Source organism: Daphnia magna, unplaced genomic scaffold (assembly GCF_020631705.1).
Source record: "Daphnia magna isolate NIES unplaced genomic scaffold, ASM2063170v1.1 Dm_contigs120, whole genome shotgun sequence".
NCBI classification, from domain to species: Eukaryota; Metazoa; Arthropoda; class Branchiopoda; order Diplostraca; family Daphniidae; genus Daphnia; species Daphnia magna.
The window spans coordinates 105,366-122,244 of record NW_025533130.1 but is presented as its reverse complement, the minus strand read 5'-3'; the positions used below and the strand labels follow the sequence as shown (position 1 = coordinate 122,244).

At 41.7% G+C, this 16,879-nt stretch overlaps 2 protein-coding genes across 2 annotated transcripts; one reads left to right on the top strand and one right to left on the bottom strand.

Moving 5' to 3' along the window:
• The first annotated feature begins 644 nt into the window (after positions 1–644).
• LOC123466853 (PH domain-containing protein DDB_G0287875-like) lies at positions 645–2,018 on the top strand. Its single transcript, XM_045166982.1, has 2 exons — positions 645–1,013; positions 1,854–2,018. The coding sequence occupies exons 1-2, from the start codon at positions 658–660 to the stop codon at positions 1,981–1,983; spliced, it is 486 nt and encodes a 161-aa protein (XP_045022917.1). The 5' UTR covers positions 645–657; the 3' UTR covers positions 1,984–2,018.
• Positions 2,019–4,210: 2,192 nt separating this feature from the next.
• Positions 4,211–8,598, bottom strand: LOC116936156. The gene is made up of 4 exons (XM_045166981.1): positions 8,298–8,598; positions 8,158–8,251; positions 5,970–6,536; positions 4,211–4,244 (listed from the first exon to the last, which is right to left on the bottom strand). Exons 1-4 carry the CDS (start codon positions 8,596–8,598, stop codon positions 4,211–4,213), a joined length of 996 nt encoding a protein of 331 aa, XP_045022916.1.
• Between the last annotated feature and the right edge of the window lie 8,281 nt (positions 8,599–16,879).

Below are 16,879 nucleotides of genomic sequence, written 5' to 3'. Positions count from 1 at the left end.
CCCTTTTCAACTTATGAATTAATGGTTTGACACAAATTTTCTGAGAGCAGTTTTAAAATACACAAATAATTCCAATGTAAAATGGGAAAATTTAGCTTATAAACTTAATAAACTTAGTCTTTGATTCAGTTGTGACCTGCAATTGTGAAAGGACTGTGTTTTTCAATATTCTTGCTACCGTTCTCTCTTCAACATTGCAATTGGTTGATTGATACAAATTTCATAAAACAATTGTCTTGTCAATAACCAGTTCTTTTATAGTATACTACCTGTTTGTTTGGTTTTTTTAACTGTGGACGGGGCGTGCTCTTTGTAAACGTGTGTAATTTTTCTTGGAAAACTTCTATTATTATTTTGTCTGCTTTTATTTGGGTTTTACGTTTCCTTTCATCGGCCATCTATTGGTCAAATATTGACTTTCATACTGCTGACGAAGAAGAAAAGAGGGCGCTAAAGAATAGAAATTTTTACAGCGCAATGTTTTAGAGTTCATGGTTCATACATCATGGCGGCACAAAATCTGCTGGACGACATGTCTGATTCACTCTCGATTTCTGTCGGCGACGAAAATGTGGAAGACATAGACAGTATTTTATCCCAAATACCGCTTTTAGAGACCGGGGAAAATATACCATAACTGACTGCACCGAAGAATCGATGATAGAAGAGGAAGAGGAAAAGATGAAACAAAGAACGGAAAAAGAGATTGAGTATTTACAAAGTGAAAGAAATGAACAGAGGAAAACAATAAATATAAAAATTGGCAAAGAAATGATGGAAGAAGAAGAGGAAAATGTAGAAAGAGAGCTAAGGGAGAAGAAGAGAAAGATTGATATGGAAGGAAGAGAAATAGAAATAAAACTAAGGGAACTAACGAAGAAGAAGAATGCGGAAATGGAGAAAAAAAAAGCGGCAGAATTGCTCCGGTATCGAAAGTATCCGGAAAACAAAGCATCAGATTTGCTGAGGGAGCTGGAAAAACGGGCCGAAGAAGCACGCTACACCGCCATTCAGTAATATTTTTTTTTAACCTTTTGTTGCATGAATTTATTTTTTATTTTAACAGGTTTAAAACAGTTAGTCTAGAGGGAAATGTTTAAAAGGAAATGTAGCCTATAAATTTAGCATTGTATTGTATTATTACTATTATTTCAGGCAACAATAGAAAGAAAAGGCAAAGGACTGCGTTTCAAAAATTTTAGGCACCGTTCCCTGTTCAGCATTGTAATTGGTTGTTTGTAACATGTTTTCAAACAACAGCTCTCTTATGCAAATCAAATCCAATGTTGAAGAAGGAATGTTGGTTAAAATATAAGAAACCAAATCATTGCTTCTGTTGTTGCCTACAATTGGCAAAGGACTGCTTTTCCAAAAATTTTGTCACCGTTCCCTGTTCAGAATTGTAATTGGTTGTTTATAACATATTTTCAAACAACTGCTCTATTATGCAAAATCAATTGCAATGTTGAAGAAGGAATGTTGGTTAAAGTATAAGAAACACAGTCATTACTTTTGTGGTTGCCTACAATTGGCAAAGGACTGTGTTTCCAAAATTTTAGGCACCGTTCCCTGTTCAGCATGGTAATTACTGGTTTGTTACAGATTTTTCAAAAAACAATTTTCTTATACACAATCAATTCCAATGATGAAGATCAAATGTTGTCTAAAATATGAAAAAAATTTAAAAGTCATAGCTTTTCAAAGGAAAACTACCTTTTACGCAACCAATTGCAATATTAAAGTGGGAATTTTGCGATTGCAGTATTGGGAATGGTGTCTTAGATTTTGAAAATACCCGCCTATGTAGAATTGAAATGGAAAAAACATTAATAAAATTTATTATTTTGTATTAGGGCACGGAAAAATTCAACCACAATGGACAAACTGGTGACCGAAGCAAGACAACATCTTCATATGCTGAGGTGCCGGAGAGTTGCGGAAGAGCAAAAAGAGAAGAATAGCAATAGTGCTGGCAAGAAATAGATATTGTCTTACGTGTATTCGCATTTCGTCATTCAACAATCGTAATAAAAATTAACAAACGATGGTTACATTTAAAAGCTAAACTTTTGTGGTTGGGTAGAAGGTAAACTCAGGTCAACACTCAATCTATGTTCCATGGCTGGTGCACCGACGTCTGTTTGTTTACCTATTTCAAAGTGACACATGACGTCAAATCGACCAATAAAGTAAACATTTATGGAGCTGTTAAAAAGACAAAGGATATGTGGCTGTTTGAGGGATGAAAAGGGAACGGTCTCTCAAAAGTGTGAGAAAACAGTCAATGGGGCTGTTGAGAACCCAATGAATTAGTGGTTGTTTGAGGGCTGCAAAAGGGAAGGGTCTCTTTAAAGTGTAGGAACGCAGTCAGAGGAGCTGTTGAGAACAGTATCCAATAGCTGTGGTTTGAGGGCTGCAAAAGGGAACAGTCTCTTAAAAGTGTGAGAACGCAGTCAGTGGATCTGTTGAGAACAGTATGCAATAGTGGTTGTTTGAGGGCTGCAAAAGGGAACAGTCTCTTAAAAGTGTTGGAACGCAGTTAGTGGAGTTGTTGGAAAAGTAAGCAATAGATGTTGAGGGCTGCATAAGGGAACAGTCTCTTAAAAGTGTTGGAACGCAGTTAGTGGAGTTGTTGGAAAAGTAAGCAATAGTTGTTGAGGGCTGCATAAGGGAACAGTCTCTTAAAAGTGTTGGAACGCAGTGAGTGGAGCTGTTGAGAACAGGATCCAATAGCTGTTGTTTGAGGACTGCAAAAGGGAACGGTCTCTTAAAAGTGTTGGAACGCAGTCACTGGAGCTGTTGAGAACTTAATGCAGTGGTGGTTGTTTGAAGGGTGCAAAAGGGAACAGTCTCTTAAAAGTGTTGGAACGCAGTCAGGGGAGCTGCTGAGAACAGTATCCAATAACTGTTGTTTGAGGAATGCAAAAGGGAACGGTCTCTGAAAAGTGCTGGAACACAGCCAATGGGGCTGTTGGGAAACCAAAGATTGTTGAAAAATTGGAAAAAAAAAATGGAAAATAAAAATTGCTGGTTGTTTGAGGGATGCTTAAGGGTACGGGCTCTGAAGGGTTTTGAAACACAGTCAAAAAGGCTGTCAACAACAAAATGAATTGGTGGTTATTTGAGGGATGCAAAAGGGAACGGTCTCTGAAGATTGTTGGAACGCAGTCAGAGGAGCTGTTGAGAACAAAATGAAGTGGTGGTTGTTTGAAAGGGTGCAAAAGGGAACGGTCTCTTAAGAGTGTTGGAAAGCACTCAATGGAGCTATTAAAACCACAATAAATTGGGGCTTGTTTGAGGGATTCAAAAGGGAACGGTCCCTGAAAAGTGCTGGAACGCAGACAATGGTGCTATTGACAACCCAAGGCAATGGTTGTTGTTTGAGGGCTGAAGAAGGGAAGAGTCTCTCAAAAGGGTTGGGACGCAGTCAATGGGTCTTTTGAAAACTCAAAGATTAGGTTGTTGTTTGAGGGATGCAAAAGGGAACGGTCTCTGAAAGGTGTTGGTATGCAGTCAATGGAGTTGTTTAAAAACCAAAGAATATGTTGTTGTTTGAGGGATACAAAAGTGAACGGTCTCTGAAGGGTGTTGAAACACAGTCAAAGCTGGCAACAACAAAATGAATTGGGGCTTGTTTAAAGGATGCAAAAGGGAACGGTCTCTCAATGGTGTTGGAATGCAGTCAATGGAGCTAATCATAATACAATGAATTGGTGGTTGTTTGAGGCATGCAAAAGGGAACGGTCTCTGAAGGGTGGTGAAAAGCAGTCAAGAGAGCTGTTAGTAATACATTGTAATGTTGGTTGTTTGAGGGAATCAAAAGGGAACGGTCTCTTAATTTGGTTGGAACGCAGTCAGGGGAGCTGTTGAGAACAGTATCCAATAGCTTTGGTCTGAGAACTGCAAAAGGGAACGGTCTCTTAAAAGTGTTGGAACGCAGTCAGTGGAGCTGTTGAGAACAAAATGAAGTGGTGGTTGTTTGAAAGGGTGCAAAAGGGAACGGTCTCTTAAGAGTGTTGGAAAGCACTCAATGGAGCTATTGAAAACTGTGAAGTTTAAATAAACTGACACAATATATATGCAATTAACTGTGGTCGTTTATTTAAACTACTTCAAGTATGTCACACAATATCTGTCTTATAGTACTTACAATCTGTTCGGGAGAGAGATGCTGCTAAGCAGTCAGGAGAGGAAGTTGCCCTCTTGACTGCTAGATGGCGTAGTTTGCCGTTCTAACACTTTCCCTAAAACACGACATACATATGAAACAAGAAATAGTATAAACGGGATAAGGGGTTTGAAATCTCTCCCTCAAACATAACATCAGCATGGAGAGAATATGTGGGGAGAAAAATAGAGACAACCGATTATAGCATGATTAACGAGTTTGCCATTAGACACTTTCCCTCAAACACGGTATCAAAAAATAGACAAAGAAGGACTCGTGAAAAAAACGTTATTCCTTTTTACCTACACTAATCTTTTCTCTGTTTTTCTCAAATGGAATCCTTGGGAGGGGCTTGGTAAAGATATCGGCCAATTGGTTCTCAGATTTCACGAACAATACCTCGATGAGTCCGTCTTCATCCATTTTGCGAACAAAATGATAACGGTTGTCAACATGTTTTGTCCGTGGATGTAACTCCGGGTTGCAAACTAGTCGCACAGCACCTTGATTGTCGCAGAAAAGCGGAACTTTGAAGTTAATTCCAGTGAAGTCGTTGTGTAGGGTTCTCAGCCACACAGCTGTTTTTGTCGCTTCGCTGGCCGACACGTATTCCGCCTCGGTGGTGGACAGCGCAACACATTTCTGTTTCTTACTGCTCCAGGCCACTGGCCCTCCATGAAAGAAGAAGATATTTCCAGAAGTGGATGTTCGGTCATTGATATCGCCAGCAAAGTCCGCGTCGCAGTATCCCATAATGACGTTCTCTTCATCGCCGCCAAGCCAAAGTCCATAGTTGTGCGTGGCAATCAAGTATGCAAAGATTTGTTCTACGGCTTCCCAGTGTGACAAGTCCGGTTTTTGACAGTGTTTCGCTACTTGTCCAACAGCATAGGAGATGTCAGGTCTGGTGGAGATTGCAAGATAGAGAAGGGCTCCTACCGCCTCTCGATACGGGAAATTCGACGAGTCTGATGCAAGCCTGCTCCGTTTCAGCTTTTTGGATGGGTCAGCAGGGACGGATTTAGGAGACAAATTTCCCATACCAAATCGGTCGATCAACTTCACGACCATGTGCTGCTGGCTTAAGTGGATTTCTTGTTGATTAGGTCTCTCGTAATATCCGTGCCTAGAAAACGAGTGGGGGGGGACAGTTCGTCCTCCAAATTGCTCAAACACATGCTTGGCAAGTGCATCCAGGGCTTCCGTTGTTGTTGCTGCCATAAATAGATCATCCACATGGGCCAAAACAATTAAAATGAAGTTTTGATCTCTGAGCACGTAGACACATTTATCAGCATTGGATTTCACCAAGTGCTTGCCTTTGTGTGAGAAGGTTCCAAGAACTCGGTCCAGCAGTTGATACCAAAGGCGGGGCGCTTGTTTAAGACCGTAAATTGATTTTTGCAGCTCGCATACCCATGATTCTTTCCCCTTTTTAAGGAAGCCCTGAGGTTGTTTCATGAAGATTTTCTTGTCCAGTTCTGAATACAAGAACGCCGTTTTGATGTCGATTTGTTTGGCATACAAGCCACGGGACGCAACCTCAGCGAGTGTTGCTTTGACAGCTTCTTGATGAGCGACAGGAGAGAACACCTCGTCGTAGTCACGGCCAAACTTTTGACGGCAACCAATAGCTACAAGACGTCCCTTGTATCTCTCCGGCACACCTTCGTAACCTGGTTAAATTTTTCCAATCCATTTGCAGTTGATAGCAGTGTATCCGGGCGGCAGTTTTTCAACTAGCTTCCAGGTGTTGTTTTTCTCCAGAGAGTCAAATTCCTCTTTGAATGCCGCCATCCACTTTTCAGGACAATCAGACGCTACTGCTTGATTATAACTCTGAGGCTCAAATGGCTCGGCAACGAGAACTAATTCGTTAGTACGAAACTCATCGAGAAGCACCATATTAGCTTTATCCGCCAGACTTCTTTTGTACTCATTGTACCTCGCACTATATTGAGGTGCTCTGCTTGATCGACCATCGCGCCATCTGCCAAGTATCAGTGGCTCCTCCCCAGGTAGACTTTGAATTAGCTCGACAGGATTCACGGCTGGTGGTGCAGGAATATGTCCAGGTGACACTGGCGCTTGATCATCGACTTCCATTGGTTCGGCTTCAGAATTCACATCATGGTCAGCTTCTTGAAAAACACCAGACGGGCTATGACCCAGAACCCAGTCATCGATCTGTCCAATTTCAGATAATTCTTCGACCGTTACGAACGATATTTGATCATCAGTGTCGTCTTCTTCGCTACAGTCCAGGTCATCGTTCGGCTCAATGACGCCGATTTCACGGTTGATCGTGCTTGGTGTCACGGCAGGAGCATTGACTTGGTCTAGTGAGGGATTTACACCCTCGTCATCCAGTCCGAGTATTGTAGATACAATGTGGAACGGTTCAAAGTTCTGTAGAGACATGTTCGTTTGATTTGTTTTTGACTCTAGAACATCAGTGATAAGGAGCGTTTCGTCGAAACGGACACTAAGACTTGTGGTATACTCCCGTGTAGCCGGATTCCATAGAATCCATCCTTTTTGACCATCGCCATAACCGACAAACCAGCATGGCTTCGATTTTGGGTCCAGACTTTTTCTAACTGGATCAGGTGTGTGGGGATAAGCTCGGCAACCAATCACTCGCAAATTACTCAGATCTGGCTTGGTGCCGAAGAACAGTTCGTATGGCGTTTTTGTGGAGGTGGAGGAGATGACACGGTTGAGAACGTACACCACGCCGATCAAAAAATCTCCCCACAGCTCCAGCACAGACCTAGGAGCTTGTTCAAACATGTTGGTGATTTTGTTTGAGCGTGTATAGATTATGCTCCGGACTGCCTCCATCCCAGTCCTATTCATCCTTTCCGCCACACCATTCTGTTGTGGAGTGTATCTGCATGACGTTTGATGGACAATGCCATGTTCTTCCAGTCTAGTCTTCAAATAATTGCTGCGAGTTCAGTGCCTTGATCACTTCTCACAATTTTCACTTTGTTTCCAGTCGAGGTTTCGACAAAGGCAATGAAATTAAGAAGATGGCCAGCAGCTTCAGATTTTCTTTTCATCAATTTGACTGACGTCCATCCAGAGTAATCGTCTTTGAAGATTGTGTAGCATATTTCACCTCTTGTGGTGGGAATAGAGACAAATCCAACGTCCGTGTGAATGATACCACCAGCTTCTGTCGCTCTGGTTCTACCAGGTGGGAATGGAGAACGCATCATCTTCCCAAGTGCGCATCCTTCACATACACAGTCGGTTTTACATCTTTTTGTTGAGACATCAAGTCCTTTAACAGCACCAATTCGGTTTTGTCTTATGATGGTTTGGTCGTTGAGATGGACAAGACGGAGATGTGCAAGACGAAGAGAAATTTCACCATGGGCAGCAGCATTAGCAGTTTCTTCTTCGTGATCAATGAGCTTTGGGACAATTTTCAAATGATAAAGTGACTTTCCCAGCTTTTGACCGACCATTATTCCAGCACCATCCTTCGTAAACTCCACGTCGTCACCGCTAAAGTTTACATTAATACCCATGTCGGCCGCACGACCGATCGAGTAAAGGTTTACACCCAGTTCAGGGACGTAGAGAACTTCTTTTAATTCGCCCTCCAAGACTTTTCCATTGACGTAGGAGTGAATCGGAACAGTCCCAATGCCGGTTGCGTGAAGAATTGTGTTGCCAACACCATTCACCGTCCAAGAGCCCGGAGGTATATCACGAAGATTTTCAAAATAAGACCGGTTGCTCATCATGGGATGAGTGGCGCCAGAGTCAGCGTAGATGTACTCGGGTCGGCGTACTAGATGACACAGTGACGTCAAACCGGCGAAGGTTTTCTTGTTCGATTCAGGGTCAAAATCGCGATTCTTGTTATGAGTGGCACCACGAGCCTCCTTCTGGTCAGCCTGTTTCTTGTCTGGACAGTTGTAATTTCTGTGACCAGGCTTGCCACACGACCAGCAGACCCCACGACTGGATTGACTCGAGTTGCCGGCTCTGTTGCCGTCGCGATAGTCTCTACCATTATTTCCACTACCTCTACTGCCGCCACGATAGTAGGGATTAAAATTCGATGGTTTGCCTCGATAATTGGAATTTCGATATTCATACTGTAAACTTTGATCTTTACTGTTATTGTCCGACCGCGTTGCCAACGCATTTTCAGCCGCAGACTTCAGTCTAAGCGGGAGTGTGGCAAAGAAAGCCACATCTTGGGGACTTATAATCCCGTTACTTCTATCATTCAGCTTTCTTTCCTCTTCCGATAGTTTGGCTGTGAGATTGGCCATGGTCTGATCAGCCACTGGTAGACCACTCCACATTGTCTCGAACACAACATAACTTGGGGGTAGAGTTTGGATGATTTTTGACACGATCATATCAACAGTCTGTGGCTGTCCCACGCCTCTAAGCTCCTCTGCCATCTGCCTGAAGACATTGACATGGGTAGTGACCTTATGGTCTGGATTCATCCTGTAGCTGTGGAATTTACCGAGAAGCGATCGGACATTAGATGCTGCAACATCAGCAAACTCAGCCAGTAGCCTTTGCCACATTTCCTGGGCAGTAACAGATCCTTCGATAGAGCTTTGGTAGGTCGGCTCGATGTTAAAATAGATCAATTGTTGGGCTTGCAGATCTTTATTCACCCAAGTTTCAATCTCAGCTTGATTAGTAACTGGGGCTACTCCCTGCACCGTTGGACCCAGCACCTGTAGACAGGATAGATGTCAGATTAATTTGCTTTTCTCCCTTCTTTTCCTTAAAAATTTAGAATAGGATGCTGACTTGTTTTCCAGATGCACACAGTGCCTAACCACTGCTTCTGCTTAATCACAAGCCACAAAAAAGAATTGTCTGTGCACAGTTAGATTAACACGTGCTTTAAAATCAGTGTTGCTCATTCACACAAGTGACTTGAGACAGACAGTCTGACTGCACAGTTAATTAATCATGTGCCTTACAATCAGTTTTTGCTCATTCACATTAGTGACCTGAGACTTGCATTCTGACTGCACAGTTAAATTAACATGTGCCTTACGATCAGTTTTTGCTCATTCACATTAGTGACCTGAGACTCGCATTCTGACTGCACCTTTAAATTAACATGTGCCTTACAATCAGTTTTTGCTCATTCACATTAGTGACCTGAGACTTGCATTCTGACTGCACAGTTAAATTAACATGTGCCTTACGATCAGTTTTTGCTCATTCACATTAGTGACCTGAGACTCGCATTCTGACTGCACCGTTAAATTAACATGTGCCTTACAATCAGTTTTTAAATTCGGAGCAACACCGGCTTAGTTGAACAGGCCACATGAGCATGGTTCGACTGGCCACACTGGAAACACAAAGTTTGATATTTAACACGAGGGCACTTTTTGTTACCTGATGAGGCCTGGGTTCAGTGCCTAAGACAATGTTCTCTAGTCTCAGCACCTTAAGCTTGAGCATGATGGCATAGCGAAATTGTGGAAAGTTAATTCCGTTGAAACGAGCAAACTCTCGTCTCTCGGTAATGGATTCGTTAGACATACTTTGAGTTACGTAACTCTGGGCCCATAACCTGTGAAGTTTAAATAAACTGATACAATATACAGTACCCACCTAAAGTATCCGCACACCCGAGAGAACCTTATGGGAAAACGCTGTTTTTGGTTTGTTCCCCCGGCTATAGTTTTCATTCAATGCGAATGAAAATTTTTTGCCAGGTTCTCTAGGGTAGTGCAAATTATAGTAACTTTTTGAAGATTTTTTTGTTTGTGGGAAGGGTTGGTTTTTGTCCAAGGCAAAAGTATCCGGACAGCCGAGAGGGCTATATGTAACTGAGGCTACTTTAAGTGGCTCGTGTTACTAAAGGGAATGGGCTAGGGAAACTTAAACGGTCTTAAAAAAAAGATCTGCGTTACCTCTATCACACATTAAAATATTTATACTGTAGGATTTTTTTTGTCAATTTAAAACCTACCCTTAAACTTATTTCCGTAAAACTACTCGTTTTTCGGCATCAAACACGGTTGCCAGTTTACGATAATTATTAATTTTCCCCCTTTTTTGAGAAACACCAAAGGACCAATTCGGTTGCATCTTCTCTCACCAGAGGCGCTTTCAGGTTGTGATGGAGGGGGGGGGGCGCGCAAACAGAAAATTTTCCAAAAAATCTTTTTGGTTCTAATTTAAATATTTTTCTTATAGTTGAAAAAGAATACAAAAGGATTATGAAATTTTTGCCAGTCTACTTTATTATTTCTACCCGCGAACACTGAAACTATGACTGGTGGAAAAAAAAAAGAATTGTCAGCTGAAGAAAGATGGGAAATCATTGGTTACCATAAGGTAAAACACTCAATTCGCCAAATTAGTAAACTAACTGGCTTCAAATGTTCCACAGTGTTTGATACGATCGCTCGTTTTAAAAAAACAAATAGTGTTTCAAGTCTACCAAGAAGTGGTCGTCCGCCAGCGTTATCTCCATCTGACAGTCGTTATTTAAGGTTGTGCTCTATAAGAGATCGTCGAAAATGTGTACCCATTTTAACGGAAGAATTCAACGCTGGTCGTCAATTCCCTGTTTCAAATACCGTGTGTAGAAGATCATTGCTATCGTCGAGTCTTCATGGAAGAGTAGCCGCCAGGAAACCTTTACTTAGCCTTCGCAACGTCAAGAAAAGACTAGCCTTTGCTAGAAAACATGTGAAGTGGTCCAAAAGTAAATGGGCGAAGGTTCTCTTTACGGATGAATCTAAGTTTGAATTGTTCGGAAGTAAAAGACGAGTATTCGTTCGTAGGATGCCAGGGGAAAGATTCATCAAAGAGTGTCTAACGCCTACAGTAAAACACGGTGGTGGAAGTATTATGGTTTGGGGAGGGATTTCTACTAGTGGTGTCACGCTTTTGAAGCGAATAGTAGGAATTATGGATCAAAAGGTTTATCATAACATCTTAGTCCGTACTGCACTACCGGAGGGAAAACGCCTAATTGGGAAGGGATTCGTTTTTCAAGAAGACAACGACCCCAAACATGCTTCCAAATTCTGCAGAAATTATTTGGAAAAGAAAGAAAAATCGGGTATAATTTTGGGTATAGTACGTTCGTTACATCTCTTATTATTATGGTTTAATTTTTGTTACAGGTGATGTTATAAGAATGATTTGGCCGCCACAAAGCCCTGATCTTAACCCTATCGAAGCTATGTGGGACTAATTAGATTCAAAAATAATGAAAAGTACCAGGACGTCACCAGATAAGATGTGGGAGAAGGTTCAAGAGGCATGGAATGGCATACCCCAAAAAATTCTCAAAAAGTATATCTTTTCGATGAATAAGAGATGTAAAGCTGTCATTGCCGCGAAAGGTGGTCACACCCACTACTGAAAGAAATAAATTTGAATCCGCACTGATTAAGTTAATTGTATTCATGTGAGTTTGCTCATACAACTAAGAATCATTCGACCAGCCTCCTTCGGCTTTTACAACTTTAACTAATCGTTTAGGAAGAGTATAAATTGTTTCAATCAGGTAAGCTTCACGATCCATAACATTCCAACATTTATGCAGTTCACACCACAAATCATGTTCATTAAAAACTAAAGTTCCAGAAAGTTTCTTGATCATTTGCCTATATACAGTCTCCAAAGGCATAAGATCTCCAGATTTTCTGGGCCAATCTTCTATCACTTTCATACCACTACGAGTGATAAACTCACTTACTGACTTAGCAGTGTGAACGGGGAAATAATCATGGACAACTGTTCTGTCATTACAGTACGGGAGCACATGAAGGCCTAGCAATTCTTTATACTGGCTGGTATCGAGCCTAGAGTTCAGTTTCTTCATAACATTGGGCCCACGATCAACCATAATGCAACTCCATACAGCAACTGAGTTCTTGACACTTTTTCCGTGGCTACCAGAGTGCAAACTAATCTCTCCTGTACTGCTGAGGCTATAAACGCAAAGAATGTTTCAGGAATCGTTCTAACATACATATTAAAGTAAAAAATTCAACATACCAGAAGCGTTGTTCGTCAACAAATATAGAATGGATCAATATTTCTTCAAAACTTAAATACTTATGTGCAAACTGCTTCCTCCTAATCATCGTTTCAATGTCCAGTATTGGAATAAAGTCTGCCATTTCGATTTCACATGAAAATCAAAATAAGAAGACCGGATAATTACTTTTTCAAACGTCTCGGCACAACTATTTCGTCTACATAATCACAACATTAAAATATTTATAGCGCCTCTGGTGAGAGAAGATGCAACCGAATTGGTCTTTTTGTGTTTCTCAAAAAAGGGAAAAAATTAATAATTATCGTAAACTGGCAACCGTGTTTGATGCCGAAAAACGAGTAGTTTTACGGAAATAAGTTTAAGGGTAGGTTTTAAATTGACAAAAAAAATCCTACAGCATAAATATTTTAATGTGTGATAGAGGTAACGCAAATCTTTTTTTAAAGACCGTTTAAGTTTCCCTAGCCCATTCCCTTTAGTAACACGAGCCACTTAAAGTAGCCTCAGTTACATATAGCCCTCTCGGCTGTCCGGATACTTTTGCCTTGGACAAAAACCAACCCTTCCCGCAAACAAAAAAATCTTCAAAAAGTTACTATAATTTGCACTACCCTAGAGAACCTGGCAAAAAATTTTCATTCGCATTGAATGAAAACTATAGCCGGGGGAACAAAGCAAAAACAGCGTTTTCCCATAAGGTTCTCTCGGGTGTGCGGATACTTTAGGTGGGTACTGTATATGCAATCAACTCTGGTCGTTTATTTAAACTACTTCAAGTATGTCACACAATATCTGTCTTATAGCACTTACAATCTGTTCGGGAGAGAGATGCTGCTAAACAGTCAGGAGAGGAAGTTGCCCTCTTGACTGCTAGATGGCGTAGTTTGCCGTTCTAACAAAAACACAATAAATTGGGGCTTGTTTGAGGGATTCAAAAGGGAACGGTCTCTTAAAAGTGTTGGAACACAGTCAATGCAGCTGTTGAAAACCCAAAGAATAGGTGGTTGTTTGTGGGATGCAAAAGGGAACGGTCTCTGAAGATTGTTGGAACACAGTCAATGGAGCTGGTGAAAACAAAATGAGTTGGGGCTTGTTTGAGGGATGCAAAAGGGAACGGTCTCTCAATGGTGTTGGATACAGATAATGGAGCTGGTGAAATCACAATAAATTGAAGATTGTTTGAGGGATGCAAATGGGAACGGTCTATTAAGGGTGCTGGAAAGCAGTCAATGGAGCTGTTGAGAACATAAAGAATGTGTGATTGTTGAGGGATGAAAAAGGGAACAGTCTCTGATTGGTGTTGAAACGCAGTCAAAGCTGTCAACAACAAAATCAATTGGTGGTTGTTTAAGAGATGCAAAAGGGAACAGTCTCTGAAGATTGTTGGAACACAGTCAATGCAGCTGGTGAAAACAAAATAATTGGGGCTTGTTTGAAGGATGCAAAAGGGAATGGTCTCTCAATGGTGTTGGAATGCAGTCAATGGAGCTAATCAGAATACAATGAATTGGTGTTTGTTTGAGGGATGCAAAAGGGAACGGTCTCTGAAAGGTGGTGAAAAGCAGTCAAGGGAGCTGTTAGGAATACATAGTAATGTTGGTTCTTTCAGGGAAGCAAAAGGAAACGGTCTCTCAAAGGTGTTGGAATGCAGACAATGGAGCTAATCATAATACAATGAATTGGTGGTTGTTTGAGGGATGCTAAAGGGAACGGTCTCTTAATCTTGTTGGAACGCAGTCAAAGGAGCTGTCCAAAACACAAATTAATAGTGGTTGTTTGAGGGGTGCAAAAGGGAACGGACTCTGAAATTTGTTGGAATGCAGTCAAAGGAGATGTTAAGAAAACAAAGATTATGTGGTTGTTTGAGGGGTGCAAAAGGGAACGGTGTCTTAATCAGTTGTTAGTACTCAATGAATTGATGCTTGTTTGAGGGAAGCAGAAGGGAACAGTCTATGAAAGGTGTTGGAATGCAGTCAATGGAACTGGTTGGAATACAATGAATTGGTGATTGGTTAAAGGGATGCAAAAGTGAACGGTCTCTAAAAAGTGTTGGAACACAGTCAGGGGAGCTGTTGGGAACAGAATGCAACAGTGGTTGTTTGAAGGCTGCAAAAGGGAACGGTCTGTAAAGAGTATTGGAAAGCAGTCAAAGGAACTATTGAAAACACAAAGAATTTGGGCTTGTTTGAGGGATTCAAAAGGGAACGGTCTCTAAAAAGTGCTGGAACGCAGTTAATTGAGCTGTTAATAGTGGCTGTTTGAGAGCAGCAAAAGAAAACGGTCTCTTAATAGTGTTGGAACGCAGTCAGGGGAGCTGTTGAGAAAAAAATGCAGTGGTGGTTGTTTGAGGGGTGGAAAAGGGAACGGTCTCTTAAAAGTGTTGGAACACAGTCAGTGGAGCTGTTGAGAACAGTAAGCAATAGTGGTTGTTTGAGTGCTGCAAAAGGAAACGGTCTCTGAAGATTGTTGGAACACAGTCAATGGAGCTGGTGAAAACATAATTAATAGTGGTTGTTTGAGGGCTGCAAAAGGGAACGGTCTCTTAAAGTGTTTGATACAGTCAATGGAGCTGGTGAAAACACAATGAATTGAGGCTTGTTTCAGGGATGCAAATGGAAACGGTCTCTTTAGGGTGCTGGAAAGCAGTCAAAGGAGCTGTTGAGAACATAAAGAATGTGTGATTGTGGAGTGATGCAAAAGGGAACGGTCAGTCAAAGGTGTTGGAATGCAGTCAAGGAATCTGTGAACAACACAATGAATTGGTGGCTGTTTGAGGGATGCAAAAGGGAACAGTCTCTGAAGATTGTTGGAACACAGTCAAAGGAGCTGGTGAAAACAAAATGAATGGGGGCTTATTTGAGGGATGCAAAAGGGAACGGTCTCATAAAAGTGTTGGAACGCAGTCAGTGGAGCAGTTGAGAACAAAATGCAAAAAAGGTTTTTGAGGGGTGCAAAAGGCAACCGTTTATGAAATTAATTGGAATGCAGTCAATGAAGCTGTAAAAAAAACAAAGAATATGTGGTTGTTTGAGGGATGCAAAAGGGAACGGTCTCTTAAAAATGTTGGAATGCAGTCAGTGGAGCTGTTGGGAACAAAATTGCAGTAGTGGTTGTTTGAGGGATGAAAAAGGCAACAGTCTCTGAAATGTGTTGGAATGCATTCAATGTAGATGTTATGAAAACAAAGATTGTGTGGATTTTTGAGGGATGCAAAAGGGAACGGTCACTCAAGGTTGCTGGAATGCAGTGAATGGAGCTGATGAGAAGACAATAAATTGGTGGCTTGAGTTGAAGGAAGCAATTAAACAGTCTATTACAGTTTGTTATTGCATATTTTATTGCTTCAAATTAAAGAATAGTAATGGTAGACGGCGTAGAAAAATGTAAGTATGATGTCGGCCATGTTGGAAAAGACGTGTAAATTTAATTGCGGAATGCAGGGTTGTGATTGGCTACAGCAAAAATCACGTGACTCGCCTGCAACCAATGGCAGCGTGCGCCTACACAAAATTTCTCGGACAAACACACAGACAAATACACAAACAAATCCCGCCCACAAATACCCCATTCGCTTTTATAAAGATAGGAGACTAGTATACGGCGGCCCGTCCCAGGACGGTAATAGGTGAAGTCTAGTATTTAGTCGGACCTTTCCTTAAGCCCCTTAATCCACTTAAAGCCCCTTAATCCACTTAAAACTTCTTAATCCATGTTAAGCTGTTGAATCCACGTAAAGCCCCTTAGTCTACTTTCAACTTATTAATCCAATTAAAGGTCCTTTAATCCATGTTAAGCCGCTGAATCCACGTAAAGAAACTTAATCTTCTTACCAACTTAATGATCCATTGTATCCTCTTAATCTACTTACAATTTATTAATCCACTTTAAGCCCCTTAATCCACGCATTGTCATGTCGTACCACTCATACACGTAACAAACCATTGAGGTAAAACAAATCACGGTTGAGCGCACTTGGGAACTGCCTCCAAGGCCATGCTCCTTACTTGGTCCTTTACTTGCAGTTTTTGTGCTTTACCAATGCCCGTCCCCTGCCCGTCGTCTCCAACCTGTCCGTTGTTTCCGCCCTGCCCGCGGATCTCGCCCTGCCCGCGGATCTCGCTCTGCCCGCGGATCTTGCCCTGTTTTCCCCAGTTCGTCATTTTACCCGCCCTGTCCGCGGAAATTGGAAAGAAAGAGATTAAGCCTAGCTGGTGGCAGTTCGAACCCTTTTCAAGTAGTCGACCTTTTTCCAGGTAGTCGACCTTTTTCCAGGCAGCAAAAGTTACGTGAACCCTTTCGAACCAATGGAAGCAAGCGCACTGGAAAAAAGGGAACACTCTCTTAATGGTGTTGGAACGCAGTTAATTGAGCTGTCAAGAAAAAAATGTCAATAGTAGCGCGCGCACAACGATAGTTCCCCGGAAAAACAGACAGACAGATACACAAACAAATCCCTCCCACAAATACCCTTTGCGCATTAATAGAAGTAGTAGACGATGCTTGTCCTCTGCCCGTCGTTTCAAACCTGTTATTTGTTTCCGCCATTCCCGCTGGTCTCGCCCTGCCCGCCGTTTTCCTACGTCCGTCCTTTTACGCACCCTGTCCGCGTGAATTCCAAAGAAAAATGTGAAGCCTAAACGGCGGCAGTTCGAATCCTTTTCAGGTGGTTGACCTTTTTCCAGACA